The sequence below is a fragment of the Rattus rattus genome, chromosome 7 (genome assembly GCF_011064425.1).
Source record: "Rattus rattus isolate New Zealand chromosome 7, Rrattus_CSIRO_v1, whole genome shotgun sequence".
Lineage (NCBI taxonomy): Eukaryota > Metazoa > Chordata > Mammalia > Rodentia > Muridae > Rattus > Rattus rattus.
The window spans coordinates 72,769,218-72,794,208 of NC_046160.1; the positions used below are offsets into that span (position 1 = coordinate 72,769,218).

The following is a 24,991-nucleotide window of genomic DNA, read 5'->3' on the forward strand; positions in this document are numbered from 1 at the left end:
GGAAGCCTTTCTGATGACGACTGGACAGGGCACCAATTCTATGTCTCTGAGTTATCCAGTCTCTGGTTCTCGGCCATCCAGGCAATGAAGGCTATGGTCTCCCTTTCCTGGCGTGGGCCTCAATGAAACAAACTTGGCCACTCCCACAAGTCCTGAACCAAAACATATTCTCAATCCATTTTTTACTGAGGATTGCATCCAACAATCAAGGTTAAGCCAGATGTGGTGGCTCACATGTTATCCCAGTGTCCAGGAGGCTAAGGTGTGAGGACCACCAAGTTCCAGGCCAGGCTGGACGACACAGCAAGGCTTTGTCTCAAAAATAAAACAATATAAAGATGTCACCTGATTTTAAAACTTCTGAGCTAAGTTTCAGACTAAGCAGTTGATGGTCAACAGTCACTAAAATGATGTTCTGGTTCAAGCTTAAGTGATGGAGAGGGACACAATGATTTGCTCTGACTTCCAAGACTAGAATGTTATTAAATACACAAGAATCTATGAAAAAACAGTGGGAATATGGAGAGCTTCTGTGCCATCCAGTCGCCACAGTGAACACTCACTGTTTGCTGTCATTAACTGAAGGTAAACTCTAATCTCACCCACACTGAGTCATCCAATAAACATGTCTCCTGTGCTCTCATTCTGAAACTAGAAACCCTACTTCTAGAGTCTGTTTCTTTCTTTTTTTCTTCCTTTTTTTTTTTCCACCTATTACCATGGTCTAAGAATTGCTGCTGTGGCCTTAGGTGATCCAAAAATTCATGGATTTTTAACCAGAATCCTGAAATCAAGCCTGTCCTTAAAGAAGTAACGTTCTTGTATCTTCCATCTACTCGGTAGTTCTCCTGTGCCCATTTCCCTCCTAGTGAGTGGACTAACCTTAAAGATGGTGGATGCAGCAGGCCACAGACTTCAGGGATGATCCCCAGGTCTGTGGCCCACCATGCATCTACCTGTAACTCACTCTGCCAGTCACCTCTCCACCTCATCATTCATTGTAAACACAGGGCATTCTTCTCTCATTTCCCTTCCGGAGGACCACCACCATTATACCAGCCCCAGGAGTCTGTTCTCATGCTAAATCTCTCTTTAGACCTAAGACAGCCCAAGTCCTACAGCCTCAACAGTCCCGTCCTTCTATGAGTGACAGTATGATAACAGATTCTTATCACAGCACTGAAAGCAAACACCAAAGACCTGAGGTTAACCGAATTCCATCTCACCATGTACAACTCAAAATCGCCTGGGATGACACCACAAAGTCTTAAGATTTCAGCAATCATTGATTAAAAAAAAAAAAAATCTGCTTCAAGTTATAGAAACAATTTTAATGCAAATACTCAATAGGGCATCTTTTGCATTGCTCCCAAAATTTCATCTCTTTCTGCTGCTGTAGGCATAGATGGCTGAACTCCATTTTGTCTTCTTTGGATCATGACAGAATTCTATACATAGGCATAAAAGAAAACACCAAAGTCAGTCATATATTAAATGACAATAATCCGACAGTAATTTTCAGTTGCTTCTTCAAAAAGAAAATACTGAAATCTAAAGTTTTAAAACTCCAAAACCTACTTCTGAAACTCCAGATGTTTCAATCTATTAACATTTACACTGAAGTGATCATCCACAAAGAAAGCATTGTTAGCAGGAGTTGGGTAGAAATATGCCACTGAGTACATATACAAGAGTATATACAGTCCACTTTCAAAAGCTACGCACAATTACTAAGTGAAACTAAGTCTATCAGAGAAGAAAGGACCTGGATCCAGTCTTCAACAAGACTTTATATTAAAGCTTGAATCTGAAACCTTGGAATCAAATGAAACAAGCTCTCAAGAAGGCCATAGAGCTGATATATCAATCAGAAGATAAGGTTAAAGGTTAAGTGTTCCTTCAGTCATTACTGGGAAGACTGGATTATTGATCATTATCAGCTATGGCCACAAGCCTAAGAACAGTTTTCCAAGAAGCTTAAGAAGCTGGGCTTACCCAGAATCGCCGGCAGTTTTTGTACTTCAAGAAGTAACTGGAACACCTTTCCCTGTCATAGTTATTTTCATCCATACATCTGGTAGAAGCATCAGATTCCTTAAATATGTAAGAGAGTCATCATTGAAAATGTGGAATGTGATCTAAGAAAGACCCAAACACAAAGACTTCTGAAGTTGTTTCCCCGGAGCCGATAAATGGCTTATTTTTGTTCATTGTAGTAGGTAGACTTAAGAAACCTAAATTTTCCCCGTCTGGGCCAGTTTTCTAAGCATCTGATCCCACGAGCTTGAGTCAAAGCGCTGATCGTGGTCATTTGTTCCCGGAGCTGAAGTACGGTATAAGGTGCTCTGAACACTGCTGCACAAGCAAACAGCAGAAACCAGCCTCCCACAACCCAGTGTGCCTCTCCTGGCTTTCCCCAGGTCTGCTGACTTGATGTTTGATCTTAAGGCTTGGTTTGAGATTCCAAGTAAATTACACAAGTAAACGATCTACATCAAGGCAACCTAAATTAACAGCACCCATGTAGATGCACTTTTGGCTATCGTTCACTCCGTTATGCAAGCATACTATTACATAGGCAGCTTTAATAGTTATCATTAATGTGACTTCAAAAAGCAAGCAACACAGGGCCATGAGTTTAAAATGAAGTGGGTACCACTGGTAATTAAACTTAAGCGGTCTGAACTAGAAGCAGATTGGACAACAAGCTTCAAAGTGAAAGGTAGGACTCTGAGAAGAAGTTATCTAAAATAAAGTTTCAAATAGGCAGAGAATCTGCTTCACAGATCTAAGAAAAACACCTTATCTAAACAATACTTAATGCTGTTGAAAACCGACTATATAGACCAGTGGATGTATACTGTATATTGTGTGTTTTTGTAAAAGCCATAAAGGATGGTGAATTAGAGTCTTCATAGCAACGATATAATATTTACATCGTATTTCTCAGGAATGGCAAAGCCACAACAAAGTGTTGCAAGCTATACCCAGTTAATGTCAATACAAACTTATTTTTGTAACACAGTGCAGTTTATAAGATACCTTTGTAGAAAAGCTTAAAATAAGCTAATCCTACTGTGAACCCATGACTCAAGCCAGGTTGTCTCAAAGACAGATTAAATAATCACTGCGATTAAAACCGTTGGTTTTAAATTCGCTATATTGTCCCATGTTTAGACTAAAGACTTTCCTTAGTGGTTGTCAAGTTTTACAGCGACAACTAAACACTGTTTATTTCATAATTAAGCAAAACTGAAGAAAAGGGTCATTGTTAGCCACATTTTGGTCATGTAAAAATGTTACAGTGAAATAAAATACACTGGCCAGGAATATCTTTTTTACAGAAAAATACTTTATTTAATAACTGCGTAAGACAGATACCCGCACAATTAAGATTGGTTTTCCCAAGTTGACACGACAATGAAAAACAAACCGCCCTACCGATAAGCAAGGATTTATGTCAGGGTCTCTCAGCCGCCGTGTGACCATGGGCATCTTGTCTTACTTCTTACTGAAGGTAGGCAGGAGAAAAACACGTCAGAAGGAAATGACGAGAAAATGTCATCAGCCCCACAAGTACTTTTAATTTAATTTACCCACAGAATTTAATTCTCAACGTAGTAGGTACTCTGTAGGAAACAATGAAGCACAGTGAGTATATCAAAAAGCCAAGTTTCTGCTTATTTAGTATTCTAAAAAGCCATAGTTTAAAAAACAGTGAATGAATTTTCTTATTCCAGGACTACTTTCTATTTAAATTAACATTTTCCCTGGGTTGAAGGAAGTCAGGGAATGCTACTGTGGCTCAGTTATTCTCCAATTTGAGTCTTAAAAATACAGCTTTGCAAAGGTTTTATCCATTAAAGACATCGCATTACTCTAAGTGCCAGTTAGCTACTCCAAGTCAAGTCATATACTCCATCCAGTCAGTCAATCGGTCACAGCCAAGGAAAACTGCTCTTCAAACTCCAGGTCAAGTGAAACTGTACAACAGGGGAAGGGGTGAAAAGCACGTCACGATTACTTGAGTATGGGCCTCTGCTATGAGCTGCCCAGCATCTCTGAAAAATTCCTGTACTAAGCTTAAGGGGCTGATCTGGCTTACACACCCTAATGCTGATCTTGTTTAATCATCTTCTACCCAAAAATAAAAAAAACTGCATTCCAGAGAAATAAGACAGTATGAAGAACACAAGTCTACTGAATTAAAAAACAGAGCAAAACAAACATGCATGGGCCTTTTCAGAGAAGTCCAAATTTTTGTATTAAATATCACAAAAAAATCATGTTAAACGAAATAATGTATATCAGGAAAAAAGTCATGCAAACCCATAAAATCCTGGTAAATGACTGTATTCTGGATCAATGGTCATCCAGCCCAGTTTCCTCTATTCTGATAAAGATCAGGATGTGTAAACTAAAGGAACCCAACTTTCCCATGGGATAGGAAGTATCTGATTAGCCTGCAGTCCTTTAACTTTAAATAAGCACCAAATAACCACTTATTTCATCAACTGCACAGAAAATATCCAGTCGGCAGGAGCATCTTGACAGGAAGACACTCAATACAGAGTCCAACTGTATCTAGAAGCCTCTCGAAGATAGGAGTTTATAAGGCTGCTTCTTCCTGAGAGAATAGTAGAACTAAGAAAATCTACAATCTTCTCTTTCACAGCTGTCCTGTCATGCCTCCACAGAGCTCCACTTGTTCATACGCCATGCATATAATAATCTCAACAGCAATCGGATACAAGCAGAATTCACGGTGCGTCCTGATCATGAAATTCTGTTCTATTTCAATATCATCAGCCAGAAATTCTTTGAAAACTACCTACACAACACAGGCATCAAACTTGCTGCTTCAGGCTATTCCCATTTCATTGCTTTTTATTCTGGATCCTAAATACAAGTCACTCTAAACATGGATTTCCGAATGCCACCTCCTTCGTATGAATTCCTGTGTTAACAGTACAGGAAGAGGAAATGTCAATTTACATGGAGGAGTGTGGCTGAAGGGCAAGATGGAGTGCCCTGCTAAGGAGGCCTTATCTGCTTACTTTTTGAAGATGCAGGAGTGAACAACTGTTACAGTGCTCTACTACTTCCAAGATGACATTCAGAAGGAAAACCAGTTTGAGGGAAGACTGCAAACCTACAGCACACCTGAGAAATAATTCTAAAATCTACTCTAAAGGGCAAACTGCTTACCAAAGGAGTTCCTGATTTCCCACTCTCCTCGTAGCTTTGATCCGTAGTGGGGGAAGGGCACGTTACTGAGCAAGTCTAGGCCCCCAGGCTTCTCAGTCTGGTCTGTGAGTGTTAAATCCGGAAGCAGAAATTCACCACGCCGTAAACCTGGGTGCAGAGGACCAGGGGCAAAAAGTCAAAGTACAGACCACAGGGCTCTGAGAGGTCGGAGAAAAATCCCCAAGGATGTGTCTCCCGGATCGCCTTCCGAGGTGCCGCTCCGCAGTATCAGATAGTGGGGAGCAGGCACAGGTGAACAAGACAAAGGGGCTGGGAAGGAAGGGGTTAGCGTAGAGCCGGGACCTGAGGAGGGCAGGGCGGGGAGTGACACAATCCGGGGTGTCCAGACCTGCATGGGGTCACCTTCCGCTGCCCCGGCCGGACGAATCGAGTGGCGTGAGCAGCGGCAGGAGCATGCCGCGGAGGGTTTGGCGCCACGAACTGGGGGGGTCTGCCCTCGGCGGAGTGTTGTCGTCGGCCTGCCGTTCAGGGAGGGAGGGGCCGGAGACCACTCACCACAGGCCACCACACGGCCAGCACCGGAGCCGGTTGCTGTTCCAAACACGTCAGTGGCTCACGCAGCAGGACCTTAAGTAGCGCGCACCCCAACTTGCTGCCCCCGCGCCCCCCGTTTCAGCCGGTCCAATCCGCGAGCGCTGCTGCGGGATTGACAGGCGCGCGGAACTCTGCGAGGTTGGGGCGGGCTCAGTTCGCTCCGCCCCCGGGCAGCGGGAGGAGGGCTCTGGCAGAAGAAGTGGGTGGGACGGAGCGAGACCCCGCCCTCTCCCCGCCCCACCGCGCCCCCCGCCCTGCAGGCTTGCTCTTAACATTTCGGCCTGACGGGCAGCCATGTGAACCAATGAGCTCGTCTGGACCCGGCGGCGGACGCACGGACTGGCCGGGCTCTGGGCGGAGCGTGAGGAGGGCGGGCATCTCGGCGGGCGGGGGCCAGGGCGGGCCGGCGGGCGGGCGCGGGCGGGGGCGGCGGCCGAGCGGGCGGGGAGGCAGCGGTGGGCGCGACGTCGGCGGCTGCGGCGGCGGCGGCGGCGGCGGCGGCGGCGGCGGCGGCAGCTGCAAGTTGAGCTGCAGGGGCAGCGCATACACTACAATGGCTGCTGGAAAGAGGCGTAAGGAAACAATTTCCAGGCCCGCCGCGTCCAGCCCGAAATATGAGAAAAAAATTATTAGAAATTCCGCGGGCGGTGTAAAGGCGGCGGACGGGCCGGAGGGAGGATGTTAAAGCCCCGCGGTGAGTTCTCCCGGGGTCCGGGGCGGCAGGGAGGCGTTTAGCGGGAGGAATATCAGGGTTATTTAAATTATGGGACTAGCCGAGGGGGCAGAGGAGCCGCGGCGGCGGCAGGAGGAGGAAAAGTTTGTGCTACTCCCAGCCCCTGCTCAGGACCCCAGAGAGAAAAATAATAATAAAAAATCAAATAAAATCGTGCGGCGGGGCTGCGAGGACTCCCGTGGTCGCTGCTGACAGGGCAGGGGGCGACGCGGCTGGGGACCCGAAGGTGAGGTCGGTGGGAAAAAAAAAACCTTTTATTCAGGGTCTGGAAAGTTTGAAAAGTTTTCCTCCTTCTCCTCTCCTCCTCCTCCTCCTCCTCCTCCTCCTCTCTGGTGCTGTGAATATTGTGACAGCGGCAGCGGCAGCAGCGAGAGCGGAAGACATTAGAGACCCGAAAAATAAGGGAAAAATTAATATAAATTCGGTTTTGAGAGGAAACTCTCCGCGTTTTCCACCAAAACATCCCGGGGGAAGGTCGCTTCCCAAAGGGCCTGGCGGAGACCCGCGGTCGGCAATATTTGGGGGGCACTGGGAGTGACTTGGGGTAACTTTGCCCCCTTTTCCGAAGAGGTTTTTCTTTTCTGGAGAAATGCATTTGTTTTTGCCCTCCTGCCCAGGTGGGAGAGCCGAGTCGGGGTGCGGGGTCCGCGGGGCTCCGGACCCAGCCGGGTGGCGGCGGGGGCGTAGGGGGAGGGGGTGCTAAATGAAAGCAGGAGATCGGGACGGAGCAGGGACAGCTTGTTGTCAGTATCATAAACAACCAAAATGGAGGGAGAACTCAGGCATATAACCAAATAAAAATTGTTAAAAAATCGCAAAAAATCCCTAAAAATCCGGAATGCTCCCCCCTTTCTCGCTAAAGGTAAAAGTGTGAACCGCCTTTCCCCTGAAGTCCATTTGGACTTTGCAGGGACCAAGGAGTTAATATTTATTTATTTTTTAAAACTTTCGAAGGGCAAAAGCCTTTTATAACTCCACCGACAATGAGAAAACGTGAAAATCCAATGCAAGAAAAGCATGGGGAGGGAGGGGGAGGTGGTAGTGCAGAAACTACTAAACTTATTGGTAATGTGGACTGATCTGAGATAAGATAAACACTATATTTGCTATTTTATAACTCCCTTTTAATGATCTTTGAGGGGTTTGCTTTTTGGGGTAGGAAAAAAAGTGATGCCATTTTCTTAATAGAGTTAATATGTGTGATTGGAAGAATAAACCTTTCCGGCTTTAGATTGCATTTTCGTCGCGTTTATGCCTAGGGTTTTGTTAGTGGCTCCCTCCTTTCTTTAAACTGGGCTCTCCAGAGGAGGGGTAGAAAGGTGCTGTTACCCAGAGAGACTGGAGGGCAAGACTGGCGAGCCTTCTGGGGAGGGGTGGGAGTTGTTTGCTTTCTCCCTTCCTGACACGTTTGCTTCACCTGTTCGCCCTCACTAAGGAATGTTGGACTGAAGTTTTCTGGTTTTATGTATATAAAAGGATGGTGCCTCTTGCATCACGTTGATGTTAGTGGGAAAGTGCTGCTGATGTTGGTTCCACGTGGGATCTGGGACAGAGCAGGGCATTTTAAAGGGACAGCCTCTCTTTTCTTAGGGTTTTCATCACCTACGCAGACTTACTGTCTGAGGACCAAAGGCAGAGGTGCTGGAAGTGTGTGGTGATGGAAGAGCCTTCTCTTTCCATTACTCAAGTGCACCCACGTTTAGGAGTGATGGAGGGAGAGGAGGGATAAACAAGCCCAGCAGAAGATGGATATGTGTGTGGCTTAGTTTTCATCCACGCTGTTCTTTTATGTAACAAGCCCTCCCAGAAACTTTTCATGTTACATTGCTTTGCCCTGGAAGCTGATTTTGGAAGGAATTGTGGAAAAATGGAAAAAGTTGAAGGTGTGTGGTGTAATGGTATAGCATTATTGAACACTTATGAATTCTGTGCAGTGAGATCAAAGAGCCATGTATGCCCATAATGGGGGTTTACAGCCATTTTGTAAAATACCTAATACTCAGTCTGGCTTCAGGTACACTGAGGACTTGTGGTTGAAAATTACAGGCAGAGTAGTGAAGATTCCTTAACATTGTAAGCAGTAGACATTTCTGGGGAGGCGGGAGTGGCTCTCATGAAGACCATGGAAAAGTTTACATATACATTCAATTTTAAAGGCGATCTTATGCATGTGTTATAACTTTGCACTTTGAAAATGAAAATGCTTGGATATCCCGAAAACTATGGATTTGCATCTTTCCAGCCGAAGTGATTTGTGTCTAACAGGAAATGTTTACTAATCGTTAGCTCCTATCTGCTCTTGTGTCTTAGATGTCCACAGTATTTTCAGAAGGTAAAATGTATACATTGTTAACTGTATAGTATGTAAGATCACAACTAATCTGGAATGGAAACTACTTACATTCAGTTTCCACAGGCATATGGAGTTTGGGAAATAAATCTCTATTTTGCTTTGTTTTTACAATTTATAGAAATGGACCAAAGTTAAGAACTGAGTTTTTAGACTTTGTAGGCATTGTTCTCTTTTGCCATACTGCATAAAAATTATTTTGTGAAAATGCATCGTGTGTTAGTTCCTGTTTCTAACTGAACTTTTCTCAGCACCTTGCTGTAAATACCTCCATGAAAACACTATCAGTGACCTGTGAGCACATCATCTTGTGGTTTCCCACTTTGGAAACAACTACAGCTTTCTAAGAAGTCACTAAAGAAAACAGTGTCACAAATCACTGTTAAACCATGATGCCTTGGAAAGAGATTAAAAGTATCAATGAAGAAGATAGCCCCCATACACACATACACACCGTAATCTTGTATCCATCATTACTTACCAAACCCTCTGAAGTTTATTTTGCATGTTCATTATGTTGCTGGCTCAAAAGAGTTACTTTGACTATAAGTAGTCAGGATGATGCTTTGTGTTTAAAATGCAGGAGGCTTTTAGAAACTGAGCAATTGCCACTTCCACAAACCCAATACTATTACCAATAAATTCAGTGTCAGGAAAAGTCAAGACAAGTTTTGCTTTTGGTTCTCTTAGCTCATTGAGCTATTTAAGGTGTTTGGGCACTTCAAAATGGGATCCCATTCTTTACTGTCAACCTCCACAGAAATTCGCCTATTAAGATACGGTTATTCATTCTCATATAGAGTGATATACACATTGTTTGGGGTTTGTAAAACCAGCTCCTTTTTGAAATTAAAAAAAATATAATACCCACATCTTCCTTAGATAGGGAGTGCCACATAATAGCTGGTTGAATTGATTGTATTAAGGTGTTTTGATGCATAAGGAACCCTGCCTGTTGAACTTTCTTTGCTGGGAGTCCTATTAAATTATACCAATTTGCAGAAATAATCTAAAGATATCTCATTCTCTACATTCTTACTTCACTTAAAGTAAGAGAAACCCCACAGATTAAAATGCTTATCTGAGTCTTAGATACCCAGTGTCTACTACTCAAAATTCTGAAAAGAACATTTCTGCTGTGGTAGATGATTTAGTGAGTGTGGGCTAATAGTGATAAAACCCCATATCTATGTATTTATTTATGACAATCAAAATAGTTCAATAAGCAGACATTTTGTAGTAAAGTAGTTGAATTTGCCTTTATCAATATAATTTGAAATTTTAAGAATACTTTTTTTAGTATCAATCAAAAATGGGAATTTTCCTTCATTATTATAATAATCCCAGTTGTTATTATGTACATTTTCATATGCTATTCTAGAAATTTACCTAGGGATTTAAACTATTGTTTTCTAAATTAAATGTCATGTTCTTATCGTAACTGGAATTTTAAAAGAAAGACAACTGAAACCTATGCCATGCCTGCCTTTGAAGTTTACTTCAGTAATCATTTTACTCAAGTTGTTTAACCCAAATGTTCATCCTTCTATGAGTAGTTTAATATTATTTATTTGTAATTTTGTTCTTTGAGAATTTGGCATGTAAAAAATTAACCTGTTACTCATGAGATGAGAGTTTCAGAAAGAGAAAAGTGTCTATCAAGCAAAAGCTAAGAAGTGGATCTGTTCAGGGTGAAAAGGGAAAACTGTCCCTTAAGCCATCATTTAAAGTGTTTTAAGAACCTGATAAACATTTTTTTTTTCTGAAACAGACTATGTTGAAAACTTGTCAGTCATGGCTTGAAAACAAAGGTGAACTATTATTTCTTTAGTAATTTTAATAGGAATTAATGTAGGCAGCATATTTAAGCAATTAGTAAGTGTTTAGGTGCCCTTAGAACAGTATTTACAAATAAGTTCATATCGAGGGCAGGGTACCTCGGATTGATGGACTGTAGGGTTCACTGTGGTTTCAGAGCTCAGGAAGAAATGCTCTTTTCCACTCGGACACAAGGACACAGTAGAAGTAATACATTGTTGGGTTTCTGTAACCATTTCACTGGTAATTTGTGAATCTCTCTAATCTGAAATCCACTGTGTTACTGCTTTTCCTTTACATGGAGGCAACTTTTATATCACATGTGTAAATTTAATTTCAGGTTTCATTTGAGAAAGTAAATGAGTATTTCTAGATTATAAATTTTTATGAAAAATTGGTATGTAATTATTAAAATTTGATATTATAAGAAATATATCTATATAAAAGCTTACTAAAAATTATTCCAGAGGCAGAGTTTGATTTTTACTTTTAAATTCACTGGCCTATCTCCCTGAAGTTTGCATTCTACCTAGTGTGCTCTCCTGTCTGTGTCTACCCCTTACAGGGGAGAGTTGACCAGGATATGATGATGTTCACATATCAGAGACATTCAAATGTTTGTGAGTTCTGATTTTGTGTATATATATAATATATTGTATATTTGTATATATATATAGGTATTGTTCTGAAGGTTTGTACTTTTTTTTAAAAAATGCATGTCAAGTACAAAAAAAGATAAAACAAATAATATCTCATTTTTAAAAAGTGAAGTAGTATGATATTACACTAAAATTGTTAGTATTTAAAAGCCCCTGAATATCTTGTAAACAGAGTTACTACAGGATCTTGGTATTAAAACTAACCACAGTGTGTTGGGAATTTGAGATGACTACCTCTGAAAGTGTGCGTGTGAGTGAACGTGTGCACTTATATTCTAGGTTCTTAGGGAAAGCAGTCTGCTAAAAGTATTCCTTTGACTTGATTTTTAAGTGGAACCTTTTCCTAATTTAAAATCATAGAAAACCTAGAAATGTGAAGACACTAGAGAACAAAACTATGGTTTTGATGCCTTTTAAATATGAATACTGTTGAACAATGGAAATGTACAACGTCAGTGTAAACTAAAATGTTCAAAAATAATGATGAGAAACTGGAAAACTAAGAATTTCAGAATAAAATAGTATTTATGGAAAATTTAAAATTCAACTTATATAAATAAAGAATAACCAACTACAAATCAAAAACCACAGGTTTACAAAAGAAAGAAGAAAGAAAGAATCAGAGTGGAACTTTGGGGAATTTTATCAGAGAATATTTTTAGTGCAAATTGCTGGATCTGTAATCACCTTTTAAAACAAGATTTCCAAAGCCTTTGCTCTTCTCCTGTAGATGTGGATTAAACTAAATCCTAATAATGATTTCTAGTGATGATCTGAAATTCATTTTTAACAAAAGGAAAAGGAGAAAGTCAATTTCTGCTGTTTTTAAAGAGATTTTAAAGAGTTTTTAAATATGTAGCTATGTGAAATGGTCTAAAAGCCTTAGGAATCATTGAAAATTACTTTCCTTGTTATTTATCAGAATGCTTAAAACCTTTTTTAGGTTAGTAAAATAAGTTTTAAAGCTTCCGTCTAAGAGTAGTTTTGTTCCGTGGACTTTTAAGGGCAATTTGAATAATTTCTTACAGTCCTAATAGCACTTTAAAAACTTTGACAAGATAAAGATAAGAGTATTTCACCCATAAGATTGTTAATTTCTAGAATACTTTAAGGTGTAAGCTGCTGATTAAAGGCATTTCTCTTTCTCATTCATTAGTTAGCTGTTGGTTTTCTAAAGGAAAATTGAAACCTATTGTGACATCTGAAGTAGAATTTACCTCTAGCTCTGGAAACAGCTCAGGGACTGTACGAGCTCTTTGCAGTGGTGGGTGAGAGAGCATTGCAGAGTCTGGAAATCTATCTTTGAGCATTTTAAACTTTTCAGTTGTTAATACTTAAATTATTGTCCCATACTAATGTTGGTGTATATCCTGTAAGCTGTTTACAATTTCCTATGTTATAGTTTCTGAGTATGAAAATATTAATTCTCAGAGTAAACGCTACAATTAAAAAGCTGCCATCTGACTTTTAAAAAACATTTAATATCAGTGGGCATTAGAATCCTTAAGACACTTTTTTTTTTTGAAAACTAAAAATCAGTTTTTAAATGAGGACTATAAATCTTTTGTGTAAAAGGCAGAATCAGAAAGTGTTCCAGTCAGTTCTGTTTCTCTGAAGACACATCAGTCAGTTCTTGAGAAGGAAAATTTTAAGAAACCAAAGCTGGAAGCTTAAGGTTGTTTAACTTTGCAGGTTCAAAACATCACCAGTTGATTTTACTCTGCTAAGTTTTCTCAGTAAATCAATTTTATTTTCTTGTATTGTCTTAATACTATAATTACAGAGCCCAAATTAATTCTCTTCATGCCCAAAAAAAAGTTATAATAAAAACTTTCTAGTCTCTTGTCTTAAGGCAGTGAGGTAGAACAGCATTTGTATAAGATTATGTTTTCTTTCTTAGGCTACCCTTTTGCATTTTCTAGGTATTATTTCTGGGAGTGATCCACTCTGAAGAAGAGAAATTAGCTCTATTACTCTGACATGAAATTTGTCATCACGTTTTTAAACTCATGGGGAAAAAAATGTTACTTTACATATTTGGGTAAGACATATCATATCTTCTAAATCAGGACTGGTGTGTCCAGTGTACCCGATTGCAAGCTCAGCTTCAAATATAAATTTGCTCTCCTAGTGCCTTTAAAATTGCTTAAGTAAATGTTAGAAAATGTTCTTCCCGTGTTTTGGTAATTTGTTATTGTCTGGGATAATTTAATTGAGTAAATTTCTATTTTGGTTGTGTTTCTCTTCTATTATTAGTATTTTATTTGAAAATTGTTGGTAAATGCATGTGATTTCAGCATTTAGGTAGAATCAGATGTACAATAAAATAGGTTATCCCAAGAGTGGTGCAAACAGCCCTGCTGGTTCTTACTTGGAAGCATGTAGAGGCTTTCAACGAATGAAGGTCCCGGTGAGTACAGTGTACGTCTGTCTGTAGGACTCACTGACAGTGTATGCCCTGCTCTCTCTTAAAGCCTGTGCACCCTCAGAACTGATGCTGTGCAGATAGCTGACTTCATTCTACTCTGTGGAGAGTGCATGGTCAGCCTTCCCCAGTTCTAACGAAAAATATAAGGTATTCCTCAAAATAATTTGCCATGCATCCCAGCACTGTATGTGAAGATGCGTTGCTGTAATTGTTTACCCAAATTGAGAAGAAAACAAACCATCAAATAATAAACTTAATTGGGCAAAAAGGAGATTTAAATATTTATCTGAATAAATTGATTTACTGTTGAAATGACAGAATTTTAATCAAAAGAATTGTTTTTTGTTTTTTAATCTTTTTCAGTCCCAGAAGTTTGTAAATAAAGTAATTGTTAAAAAAATAATAATAATATAAAATTAAAAAGTATGGTGTCTGCAAAAGGTCTTAAGCATCTGTCCTTTGATAGTAAACATATTTTAAATGGCCAGAATGACATCAAAGAATTTAATATCTTCAACTATTTTGGTTATTTTTCTAAGAAAAGTGGTAACAGCCTAATACCGAACTGCACATCTGTTCTGTTTGGGAGCTTTAATTCTTTTGTGTTTACTAGGACAGTGCTACTTCAGTGTTTTTAAAAGTACTAGTATCAGTGTTTTCTTCAAAAGTCCTCTCTGTGGATATTAAATTTTAATTCACTTTTATTAAAGCTTTTTGCACTACTTTTATTTCGTAAGCATGCCCTGTTCTCACAGAATGCTGTCCTGAAAAGAAACTGAAGCACTTTTAACCGTAGCTCAACATAGGCACTGCAGGTATAGGTATTCTGCTCAACATTGGCCCAGCATCATACTTGAATGAAATTATACTCAGTTCACCCATTATTGGCCACTGCATGAATAGGAGGAGCGAGCAGCTGAGAAGAGAAGAATGTGTCCCGTTTCCGAGGCTGACTCATGATAGCCTTTCTGCAGACCATGATTCCTCTGCCAGAATTAAAAGGAACTTGTTAATTAGAACCAAAATGTCCGTGTGTCTACGAACCTTTTTCCTAATCAGGATTCAGACACACTGGTGTGCTTCCATTGGCATCCAAGTGTGCTTGCTGCTTGGCTCTGCTCTCTTCTCAGTGCTGCCACCCTGTGTATGGCAGTGCCGCTGCGACAGGCACTCATTTGCTGTGTTATCAAGTGGTAAGATTTTGGAGCACTCGTGGAAAAGAAGCGTGCAGGCTGAGCTGAGCGCAGACCCTGTTGTGTATGCTCTGCCTCTGTGTGTGGTGCTGTGCTCCAGCTAGGTTTTTAAAAGTTAGGCAGTTCAGAAGTACGGTACTCAGCTGCCAAAAAACGGAAATTTGGAAAAACTTTAAAGGTAAATGCTGTTGTTTGTCTATTCTGCCGTTTCACTAAAATAAAGCAGAGTTAGACTAGTGTTTCAAATGTGGCTTAAAACTGGTCAAGTAAGAACACAGAGGTTCAGAGTGTATAAAGATGAGAATCGTCATGAGATTTTTAATGTTAGCCAAGTTATAATTACAAGTCCTTCCTAGTAAAAGCAAAACTAAAACGGTATCTCTCTCTCTCTCTCTCTCTCTCTCTCTCTCTCTCTCTCACACACACACACACACACACACACACACACACACACACGGGGGGGAGAGAGAGAGACCGTTTTGCTTAAAAAGGAAAGGAAACCTAATTTGATTGGTTACATTATTCTCTGAATCACTGACCAGCATGGCTTGAATTATATCACATCATATTTAAGAACTGATGCTGCACTCCAGCCGTAAAGCACTTGGGCAGGATCACAGGATTATCTACTTGCTTTTACCTGTCTTATCTCATTTTCAAAGCAGTCTGAGTTAGGAGGGGTGTGTACAACAAACACTCAGTAAGCCTCCTTTTAGACATACTATAAAAGCTAATTATAAATTAATTTCTTAGTGTAAACCTAAGTTATGCCAATACCGAGATTAACATACTTATAAAGTTATAAATTTGTTGTAAAAATTAAAATTTTAGTCTTAAAGTTTGCAGAGTAACTCAAGTTAGAAAGTGTTATAAGAATACTTATTAAGTTATATAGGATTGGTAAAAAGATGTATCTGCTTTGTTACTTAAAGGAGGTTTTAAAATATTATAAATCTGAGCTTTGTTTTACAGTGTGGATCTCAGACACAGACAGACTTTCAGACAGACTTACCACCCAAGCCACCTGATTTCTGAGTGGTCACGGTTTCTTTCACAAGTTTTGAATGGTTTTGCTCTAGTAAACAATGTAATTCTATGTGGTAGCGGTAGAAAATATTGCTTCGATTAGTTAATTTTAGGTATTGAGCTTCAGAGACCAAAATGTATCGATAGGCTTAAAAGGAACCACCACCATGTATGTGCTGTCCCCCGATTAAAAGACCAAGTTCAAGTGCTTCAGTTTGTAATGTGCCTATCTTTGAGGGTTGGAAATTTCTTCCGTCTCCATAAATACCATTTTTTATATTTAAAAAAAAATAATTACCATGAAAAATTTGATTAAATTTTGAACCAGTACTGAACTGTTACCACTTTCAAAGAAACTTAAAAAAAAAAAAAAAACTATTTGCTTCATCTTGTTCCTCTTCATAGTAACCTCAAGACTAGATCAGCTGACCTTATTTTAACCAAGCAATGTAAACAGTTGTACAGATTTATCTAAAATCACAAGATCTTACAGTGTATTAAATGCAGACTGTAACTTTCTCGCCTTCACTCCACTGTAGAGCGCCACTGCTTAGAATGATAATGTGTGACATTGGTCCATTCTATAGTAAGACAGAGTTAGCTTTGTTTATACTCTGCATCTGAGGGCTTACACTTATTCTTGTGCTAAGCATGAGACAAAATAAGAAGGTACCCAAGCCACTCTTTTAGGATACCTATATTTACTGCATTTTTTTTTTTTTGGCTTGCTTTTAAAACTGGTATTTAGATGATGGGCGGAAGTACCAAGAGAACCCAAAGGTGCATTTTTACATGTCCATCGAATAATACAGATATCAAACACTATAGTATTCTTGGGAGGGAGAAGAGAAACTTGAGATGGGCCCTGGGAAAGGCACAAGTTAGAAATAGGCAAGAAAAAAAAAAAAAAAAAAAGAGGGGATGACATCTAGGTAAAAGAAATGGTTTCAACAGGAGCAGGGGACAGAAATGTGCTGTTTGTCTGGCGTCCCGAGACAGTCATACTCAGAGGGTGTTTCTGAGGAGATGTTGTGCCAGCCTCAGAGTTTGCTCCGTGTGCCGTAGAAAGCTTTGAGCTGTACAAGCAGAGGACTTCGGGTTAGGGAACTTAAGGTGCCTCTTAATCCAGAATAACTTGAGCGGGAAGATACAAGACATACTCCCACTGTGACATAGGCTCCTCCACTCTGGTATGCCCCATTGGGTCCATGCCCACCAGAAAGATCTAGACATTTATTTTCAATAATGCCTGGCTCCCAGCACTCCTACAGCTTGTAGCTTAAACATCAGTAATGACCCCAAGACTCCTGCTTCTAATCATAAAACTACCCATAGTCACTCACTTGGAACTGGAGTTTCACTTCCACTGTAGGGGCATAATCGTAGTGGACAAGTGGAGGAAGAACAGGAGTAGCCCTGGAACAGAGGTTCACAGCTCCATGAAGATCTGTCCTGTGGCTAAGTATCGGGATGACAGTGGGCAGACACTTAGCAAGAAAGGCTCCATCACATCTTCAGCAGCACCTTGTGGGTTTTTAAACTGATTGGGAGAGAGACTCACTGAGCCTCTGGTAATGCAGTGATACTCAGTACTATGCGCAGTCCTCTCCCTGCAGTCTCCACCCTTAATGTCTGCTGATCCCTTTGCCTAAGACTTAGCAGGTGTCCTGCCTCCTTTCCAAAGCAGACTGCCTTCTGCTTGGCATTTCTTCTCTTCTGGATTTCTATAGGATCACCTAACACTTCTTCAGAGCCCTAGGGAGAGTATATATAGCTGTCTAGCTATCTAGCTGAGGTGGCTGTACCATTTGCTATGCATGGCCTGTAGTGGGCTGTTGGAGACAACCTATTATGCCAGCCCAACTTAGGCTGCCCTTCCTGTGCTGGAATTTCCCACTTTCTCTCTCCCTACATCCCAACCCTAGTAACTTTTTCCTCAACAGAGCCAACCTCGTGAGAAAAGTTTGTGTTTTGTGTGTGGTCTCTTTCTTTTATCTCCCCATTCTTGCCATCCAGTCTACCGTGAAAGAAAACAGCACCTCGTGCACCCCAGAAGTCAAATCCAGGGACGTCTTTATTATCACCATGGGTCTGGTCTGTGGTGCCATCACTCTGCACAGTCTACCCTCTGGCTTTTCTGTCTCCTCCGTCACCTCCTTTGTTCTTCCCTTTGGTGGCATATTCTTCCACCTGTCCTAGCTGACTAGCATGTTGGCATTTCCTGGCACTTGCCAGGCTCCCTGACTACCTATGCTCTGTGCATGCTATCCCTGAGCACCAGTTCCCTCCTGGGGTTCATGTGCTGCTTCACTATCTTTACTTCTTTTGTGGGCTTCTATACCTCTTCCTATATGCACAACTCCCTCCATCTCGGCTTTCCTCCTGTGTTTTATGCATGTGCATGTGCAGCTTTGAGTCAGGTTCTAAGATGTCGCCTGTCAGATTATAAACAGGGCTTCCTCAGACTGGTACATGGTAGGAAAGCAATAAGAGAGAATCCAAGGATGAATAGTTCTGAGGGGCTGGATGAACAAGGACTGTTGGAGACAGCAGCAAAGACAAAAGAACGTTTGTGTAGTAGCCTTAACAATGAAGATCGGCCTGGAAAAACTTAGTCAGATAACTAGACAGGAGTCCTGCTCTAGTTAGGGGGAACTTTACATACCTGACACATAGGGAACAAGTTAGGAGACCAGCCTGAGAGCTACACAGCATTCACAAATGCCTCGGGGACTGTCCCAAATGTCTTGTGGGACTGCTGACCTAAAGGTGAGTGGAACTTCTGAGCCATGTGGAGGTCGCCTTTGCAAGGTGACTGTGACTACTATCCTCTTCCTTGTGATCTGCCCTGTGGCTAGAGGTCAGGGGCACCTTGTAGGCATAACACCCTGAAAAGCACAACTCCTTGAGACAAGAGAGCCCTCTCTTCTGTATGCCCCAGATGAGATGTGGTGATACTGCCTCGTATACAGCCACCTTGTTAACCTGCTAGGAGCTCAGTCCCATCCTGTGTGTATCTAGTCTTCCCATTGACAATGGAGGCCAAGGGCCATCGACCACCAGCTTTTTCTTTACTCTGAGAATTGGGCATATAGAAAATGTCTGGTACAACCTATAGGATCAACCATGGTGAAGTGCCGAACGAATGTTGTACAGAACTTAGGAGCTATGTGATAAGACGTCATCTGCCTGGAAAGCATCCTGAAGAGTAATTATTGTACCGTCCCTTTTACCACCCCCCTCTAACCTCTGCAAAAGCTGCATTTGGAGGGAGGCTGTGACTGCTGAAATTGTGTATTACAGTGTTACTTGATTATGCATCTCATGCTAAGAAAATAAGTATTTAGCCTCAGAAATATCAATATCACATACAATTAACAGGTGACTAGTCAAGATCCTCACAGCAGAGTCAAAGTCTCAAAATCGGTTGTGTGCGTTTCTCAGTTCCTGGAAGCTGTGAGCATCATACATTGTATGTAAATGGTCTTTGACATGATCCATTATCTTGCGTGGCAGAACCACGATGTATGTAGCAGATACTGAACAGATCCACTGTACAACACTAAGGAGAATGCTGCCTTTACAGATCACTTAAACTCTTCACTGTGGGCCAGTCCAAGATAGACAAAAGTTGACAGAGGAGCAGGATTCATTCTTGTACCATACCTAGTTTTGGCAACACCAGAACAGTTAGGCTTGCTTCAACCAACCCCCATCCGAATACAGCCCTCTCTTGGAGACTGTTTAATATAAAATTATCTCATATTATTTGTATATTCTTTTTGGTCTTGCCAAAAAGTACAGACTCTAAGGTGTGATTTCAGTGCACCTATTATATCCTGGAAAAACAAGTTCCTAAGTCTCACTAGATACCTTGTGTTCATGGCCATCCCTTAATCCTTTTAGCAATTGCATTGGTTCAAATCTAAGAAGGCCCATGCCTCCATCCTACCATTAGCTGATACGTGTCTTATCGTTTTTGGCCCACACTTGCTCCTTCCCCATTTTTACCCTTAATAATCATTGACATTGGGGTTGGAGAGATAGCTCAGTGGTTAAGAGCACTGACTGCTCTTCCAGAGGTCCTGAGTTCAAATCCCACCAACCATATGGTGACTCACAACCATCTGTAATGGGATCCGATGCCCTGTACTGGTGTGTCTGAAGACAGCGACAGTGTACTTATATATAATAAATAAATGAATCTTTTTAAAAATAATAATAGTCATTGACATTATGTTTCTGGTTTTGCCCTGAAGCATTGCCAACACTTAGGGGTTTTGTACATTGGTTTCTGTGGTGGGTTGTTTTTTTTTTTCTTGACATATTGTAATGGTCCCCTCTATGTTAGTAAAACTCAGAGTCTGCTTTGTGCTTCCCAGTAATCTTTTAGGAGGGGAAAGTTTAAAAGAATGAATTGAAAGAGGTAATACTGAATTAAGTGTCATAAACAACAAGATACCATGAATATGAATAGAGAATGATACCTTATTCCTAGTACAATGTTGGGGGATCCCATCAAAAAGGGCATAGAAGATATGAATGGATTTTTCCTTTGTATTTTTTTAAAAAGTCTATATTAGTTATTAAAACTGAATTGGGTTCTTCTGTTATATACTTTAAATAAACAAAAACAAACCTCACATTGGATAGTTGGCTTCCTATATACTTCTCTGTGTTTCTTCTTTTGTTTATAAAAAGCTGGATCTTTGTGCATAAGCATCAGACTGTCTAGCTTTCTCCCAGTTGCCTAGGCAGGTTTATAGTTTTTAAGTGGCCTTTGGCAAATATCATTGTTTGCCTCTCATTATTTATACTTAATTCTTAGGTATAAATGAGTGGGCAGAAAGATGAATGCCTATTTTTTTCCTTGGCATGTCAGTCACATGGTCATTTGGACATCTAGGGAGTATCCTCGGTAACCATGAGAATGTCTGTATCTGAACGTCTAGCATGGTCCACATTGTGAATGCTTTTACCTTCTTACCTATATCTGTCCCTGCTTCTCTTTAACAGTCACCTGGTGTCATCCCTACATTTGCCATTGATCTAGGATTGCTAATCGTCCCTGTACTCCAAATCCCATTGTCCAACCTACTGTTCCACCCAAAAGGCTGATTCAGAAGGTGCGTGGTGCATGCTTGAATACCGTAGCATCGGGTGCATGTGCATTGGTAACATCTGCTTGGCTACTCAGAACCCCCGTTTCTCTGCCATGTTCAGAATCATCACTGTCATTGTTTGACATTGAAATTACAGCTTCTCACCTGTCAGAGCAAATTAATTAGAATTCACAAAGCAGGTAAACTGAAGTGAAATTGTGCACATTACCAAAAAAATCATTTAAAAATAATCATTTGAAGTAGCACTTCAGCTTTCTGAAAGATTTCAGTTGAGGAATCTGAAGTATCAGGACTACACACACGTCATGATCAGGGTGCTTTCGAGTCAGTCCTACAGACATACCACACATTCACACATGCTCGGCAGCCCTCACATTCCCGATCGGAAGACTGTTCCCTCTGCTTTGCATTCCTGGCCACCCTGATGACTAAGGGCAGTGACATTAGTAGGTAATACAGAAGTAGCAAGTGCCAAGTGACTGTGAGTTCAGTGCCTGTCCGGATTTGGGCCTGGGTTACTCCCTGTTTCTGCCCTCAAACATCTGCTGTTACCCTAAAGTCAGCTCTTTCCAGATTGTTAAAAGCTCTGGAGAGCCCCACTCCCCCACCAAAAACAAAGCAGGAGAGAGGAATCTTCTGAGGTGGGGCGAAGTAAGGAAGGCTACTACTGGAAAGGGGCATCTGGAAGAGTATCCAGCGCCAGCTTGGTGGCAAGGAGTGGGCGAGCGCTGAGAGGGCCTGCCTTGGACAGTCTCTTCTTGACACGGCCCATTTTCCTAGGACCATTCAGCTTCTTGAGTTTTCATCCTATGTAGTAAGCATCCTTACAGCTCCTTGTCTGTCTGTCCTGTTTATTCCCAGCACCGGGTTCCTTCCCACACTCTGCCACCGTCCTTCTCTCTGCACACCCTGAGCTTTGTTTATTTGTATTATTTTATGTGTATTTTTGTAGCACCAGCTATTGAAGACAGAGCCTCCTCCATGCTAGGCAAGCATCCCACCACTAGGCTGCATCCCAGTTCTCACCCTGCTCTTTAAATCTCTGCTATCATGGCCTCAGGCTGGGACCCAGCCTCCACACATGCAGTCTGGCTACCCAGAGCCCTCTGCTGGGACATGCCCTATCCCAGGGCTGCCTCCCTTGCATGGTGCTTTACCTCATGTGAGGTCCCAAAAAGAAGAGCCTCCCTCAGAGCCCCCAAGAGGAGGAAGAAGAGATAATCCTTTACACCTTGTTGGCTATGACCACTTTGAAAATTCAGGCTACATTCTTCTGGCTGAAGCTGACCCAGATCATCTTCTATCAGGTCTAGATGGTGGTCCCCTTCTTCAGGGACAAGTATGAGAGCTGGAAGGACTCCATGGGCCTCAACCTTTCCTCTAACCCCTGCTACTTTAAGGTGCCCAAGGACCATGTGGAGCCCCAAAGCAAGGGCAACTTCTAGGCAGTGGCTGTGAGTCTGATCCCAGCATAGGTATCTTGCCTTCGGGACACTGCCCTGTACCAGTGATGGCAGACCCAGGGCTCACACACAGCTTTTGCAAGGACCTGAGCCCCTGGTGCTCCATGTCCTGCCCTATGGGCCACCCAGGGTCCCACAACCATCCAGGGAAGATTTCAGCATCAAATCTCTGCTACGGGACCCTGGGAAAGGATCAGCATTCTCCATCAGCCTGTACTGGACAGAGTAGCAGGAGCAGAGAGCACGCACTGTATTCCCCCAACTCCTCTGACAATCCTGGGTGCCCCCTTTGCTCCCTTCTGGGACCCTCGGGAGTAGAGGAAGAAACTTCTCAATATGAAATTATCAGGCCTTGTCCCCTTTCCCCAGAGCAAGGCACCTGACCTCTTCACTTTCTTAAGAGGTCCCAGATCCGAAAGCAGTGCCCAACAGTGAGTGCAGGGCCTCCCTGTGGGGACAGCTACGTCCCTCTTACTTGCTTATCTTTCAATGTAGTAGTAGCTTAGCCACACTGCTTCCTACCTCTTATACCCATTGCCCGTCTTCCACCACTTCAGCCTACTAGATGGTAGGTACTGTAATCTAAGGGTTCCAGGGTCCACTCTACAATCAAGAATCTCTATTCCAGGGAATACCACCCAACAAGAGCATCCACTGTGTAGTTCAACCACCCTTGGGTCTTGGCTGCCCCTGATTCAGCCCGGCTGTTCTCCTCGTACAGCCTGTGATAGTTTAGGACAGGCATGAACTAGTTATTCCTCCCACCATGGATACAAACTTGATGGAGATCCAGAGCTAAGAACATGTCTACAATGACAACTTTGAAACGCCAGGCACAGCCATGCTACAAACCCACAACTTTAATTGGTCTACTCCACAAAGGGTTCTGGCTGTGCTAGGTGTTACAGGTCTGGCCGATGATGCCTTCACCTCTCCCCCACACAAGGGCCAGGTCTGGAGAAGCAGGACTAAGCCTAGAGTAGTGTTTCTTTTCTTGATCTCTGGCCTTCATGCTGTCCATCTGTCTGTCCCTCTGTCACCATACCTTCCTGGATCTACTTAGGAGAGAGAGTCAAAAGTGATCCCAGCCTGATGGGATCTTGTCCTCACTCAATTGTGTAGGAAGATATCGAACCTTTTGGGGAAAGGGTTAAGAAATGAAAGACTGACCCTACATGATCTTGAGGTTGAAAGAGGTTAGGGAGAAATAACTATAAAGGAATTGACAACACTTATAAAATAAAGTAACTGCTCATTTTCCACGAGCTATTGAATAAGCTGCAGTTCAGTGATTGCACTTTACTAACCTTTGCCCAACTTACATAAAGTTCTACTGACTGCCAGTGCTACTCATTATAGAATGTACCCTAGCCTATCCACTGCTTACCGCCCACAGCAGGCCAGTAGGGTTTGATTTCTCTTTATAGCTGAGGAGCCTGAAGCCGAGGAAAGCTGAATCCTTTCCCAGACCACATTGTCCTGTGTCCCCAGATGAGACTGCTTACACACACACACACACACACACACACACACACACACACACACACACACACACACACACACCACCTTCACCACCACCACTGCCTCAGCCGCCATTGCCACCGCCACCATCGCCACCGCCACCAAGTCTAGCTGCTGCTTTCTTTACAGCCTTATTTGATAGTCCTTTCCATGGCTCCCATCGAGGAAAACCTAGTTCTTTAAAGCTTCGCACTCCAGTCCTGTTCTCTCGTACCTCTACTCTGAACCTCCCCTCCCCCAGATCTGCCCTTTCTGTGAATTTTCTTTGCTCCTAACCTGTATTACTTTCTGTTTTAGTTTGTCAATGATGATAAATTTTCAGTACTCCTTTGGCACACATTCCCCCTACAGACTATAGGTATCTGTGTTCCCAGTGACACTTTACGTGGGACGACTGACATTTGTTTTTAAGTTTCTTCTCATGCATCCCTGGTGCCTTAGTGCAGACGAGGGGGAGGAGGGTATCTGTTCCATTAAGGAAAATGAACTTTCTAGTCATGACCACAAGGTGGCACAATGACTATAGCTTCCTGGTATCCATTGAGAATGGGCCAAGTCAAGAAAAGGACCTTATCTCCTTACATGCTAAATATGCAGCGGAAACTGCAGAGAATTTTCAAATCTGTCTATCCTCAGTCATTCATAGAGACAACTGTCTTCTTCATCATCCATTAGGCCAACAGTGGAAAGGGTCCTCTTCTTCCCCTTCCTTCCTCTTCCTCTCTTCTATACACTCAACAGATACTTGATCCAGTTCCTCCTATGTGTTCCATATTTTAAATGCTGAGATGACATGGGTAGTAGAAGCAAGATCCTGGTCTTATGCAGTCTAAATCCTGTGCCTGAGAGCTTCTCTGCTGTTCCTTCTCATTTCT

General features: G+C 41.9%; 2 protein-coding genes across 5 annotated transcripts in view; one reads left to right on the forward strand and one right to left on the reverse strand.

Annotated features, from left to right (window-relative positions):
* Positions 1–1,310: 1,310 nt before the first annotated feature.
* Chchd7 (coiled-coil-helix-coiled-coil-helix domain containing 7) lies at positions 1,311–5,936 on the reverse strand. 3 transcript variants are annotated; one of them, XM_032907804.1, is made up of 5 exons: positions 5,597–5,926; positions 5,209–5,355; positions 3,442–3,511; positions 1,996–2,094; positions 1,311–1,448 (listed from the first exon to the last, which is right to left on the reverse strand). In XM_032907804.1, the coding sequence occupies exons 3-5, from the start codon at positions 3,493–3,495 to the stop codon at positions 1,344–1,346; spliced, it is 258 nt and encodes an 85-aa protein (XP_032763695.1). In that variant the 5' UTR covers positions 3,496–3,511; positions 5,209–5,355; positions 5,597–5,926; the 3' UTR covers positions 1,311–1,343. The 3 variants fall into 3 exon arrangements, 2 of the variants coding, with proteins under 2 accessions (XP_032763695.1, XP_032763696.1); XR_004388484.1 differs by having other exon boundaries at positions 1,317–1,448; positions 5,764–5,926; XM_032907805.1 differs by having other exon boundaries at positions 1,419–1,448; positions 1,996–2,138; positions 5,597–5,936.
* A 389-nt stretch (positions 5,937–6,325) lies between these two features.
* Plag1 (PLAG1 zinc finger) overlaps positions 6,326–24,991 on the forward strand; it is a 43,587-nt gene continuing 24,921 nt past the window's right edge. For both annotated transcript variants that reach the window (XM_032907808.1, XM_032907806.1), the window contains exon 1: positions 6,326–6,496. The gene's annotated coding sequence lies outside the window, so the exon portion shown is untranslated. The remainder of the gene's footprint in view (positions 6,497–24,991) is intronic.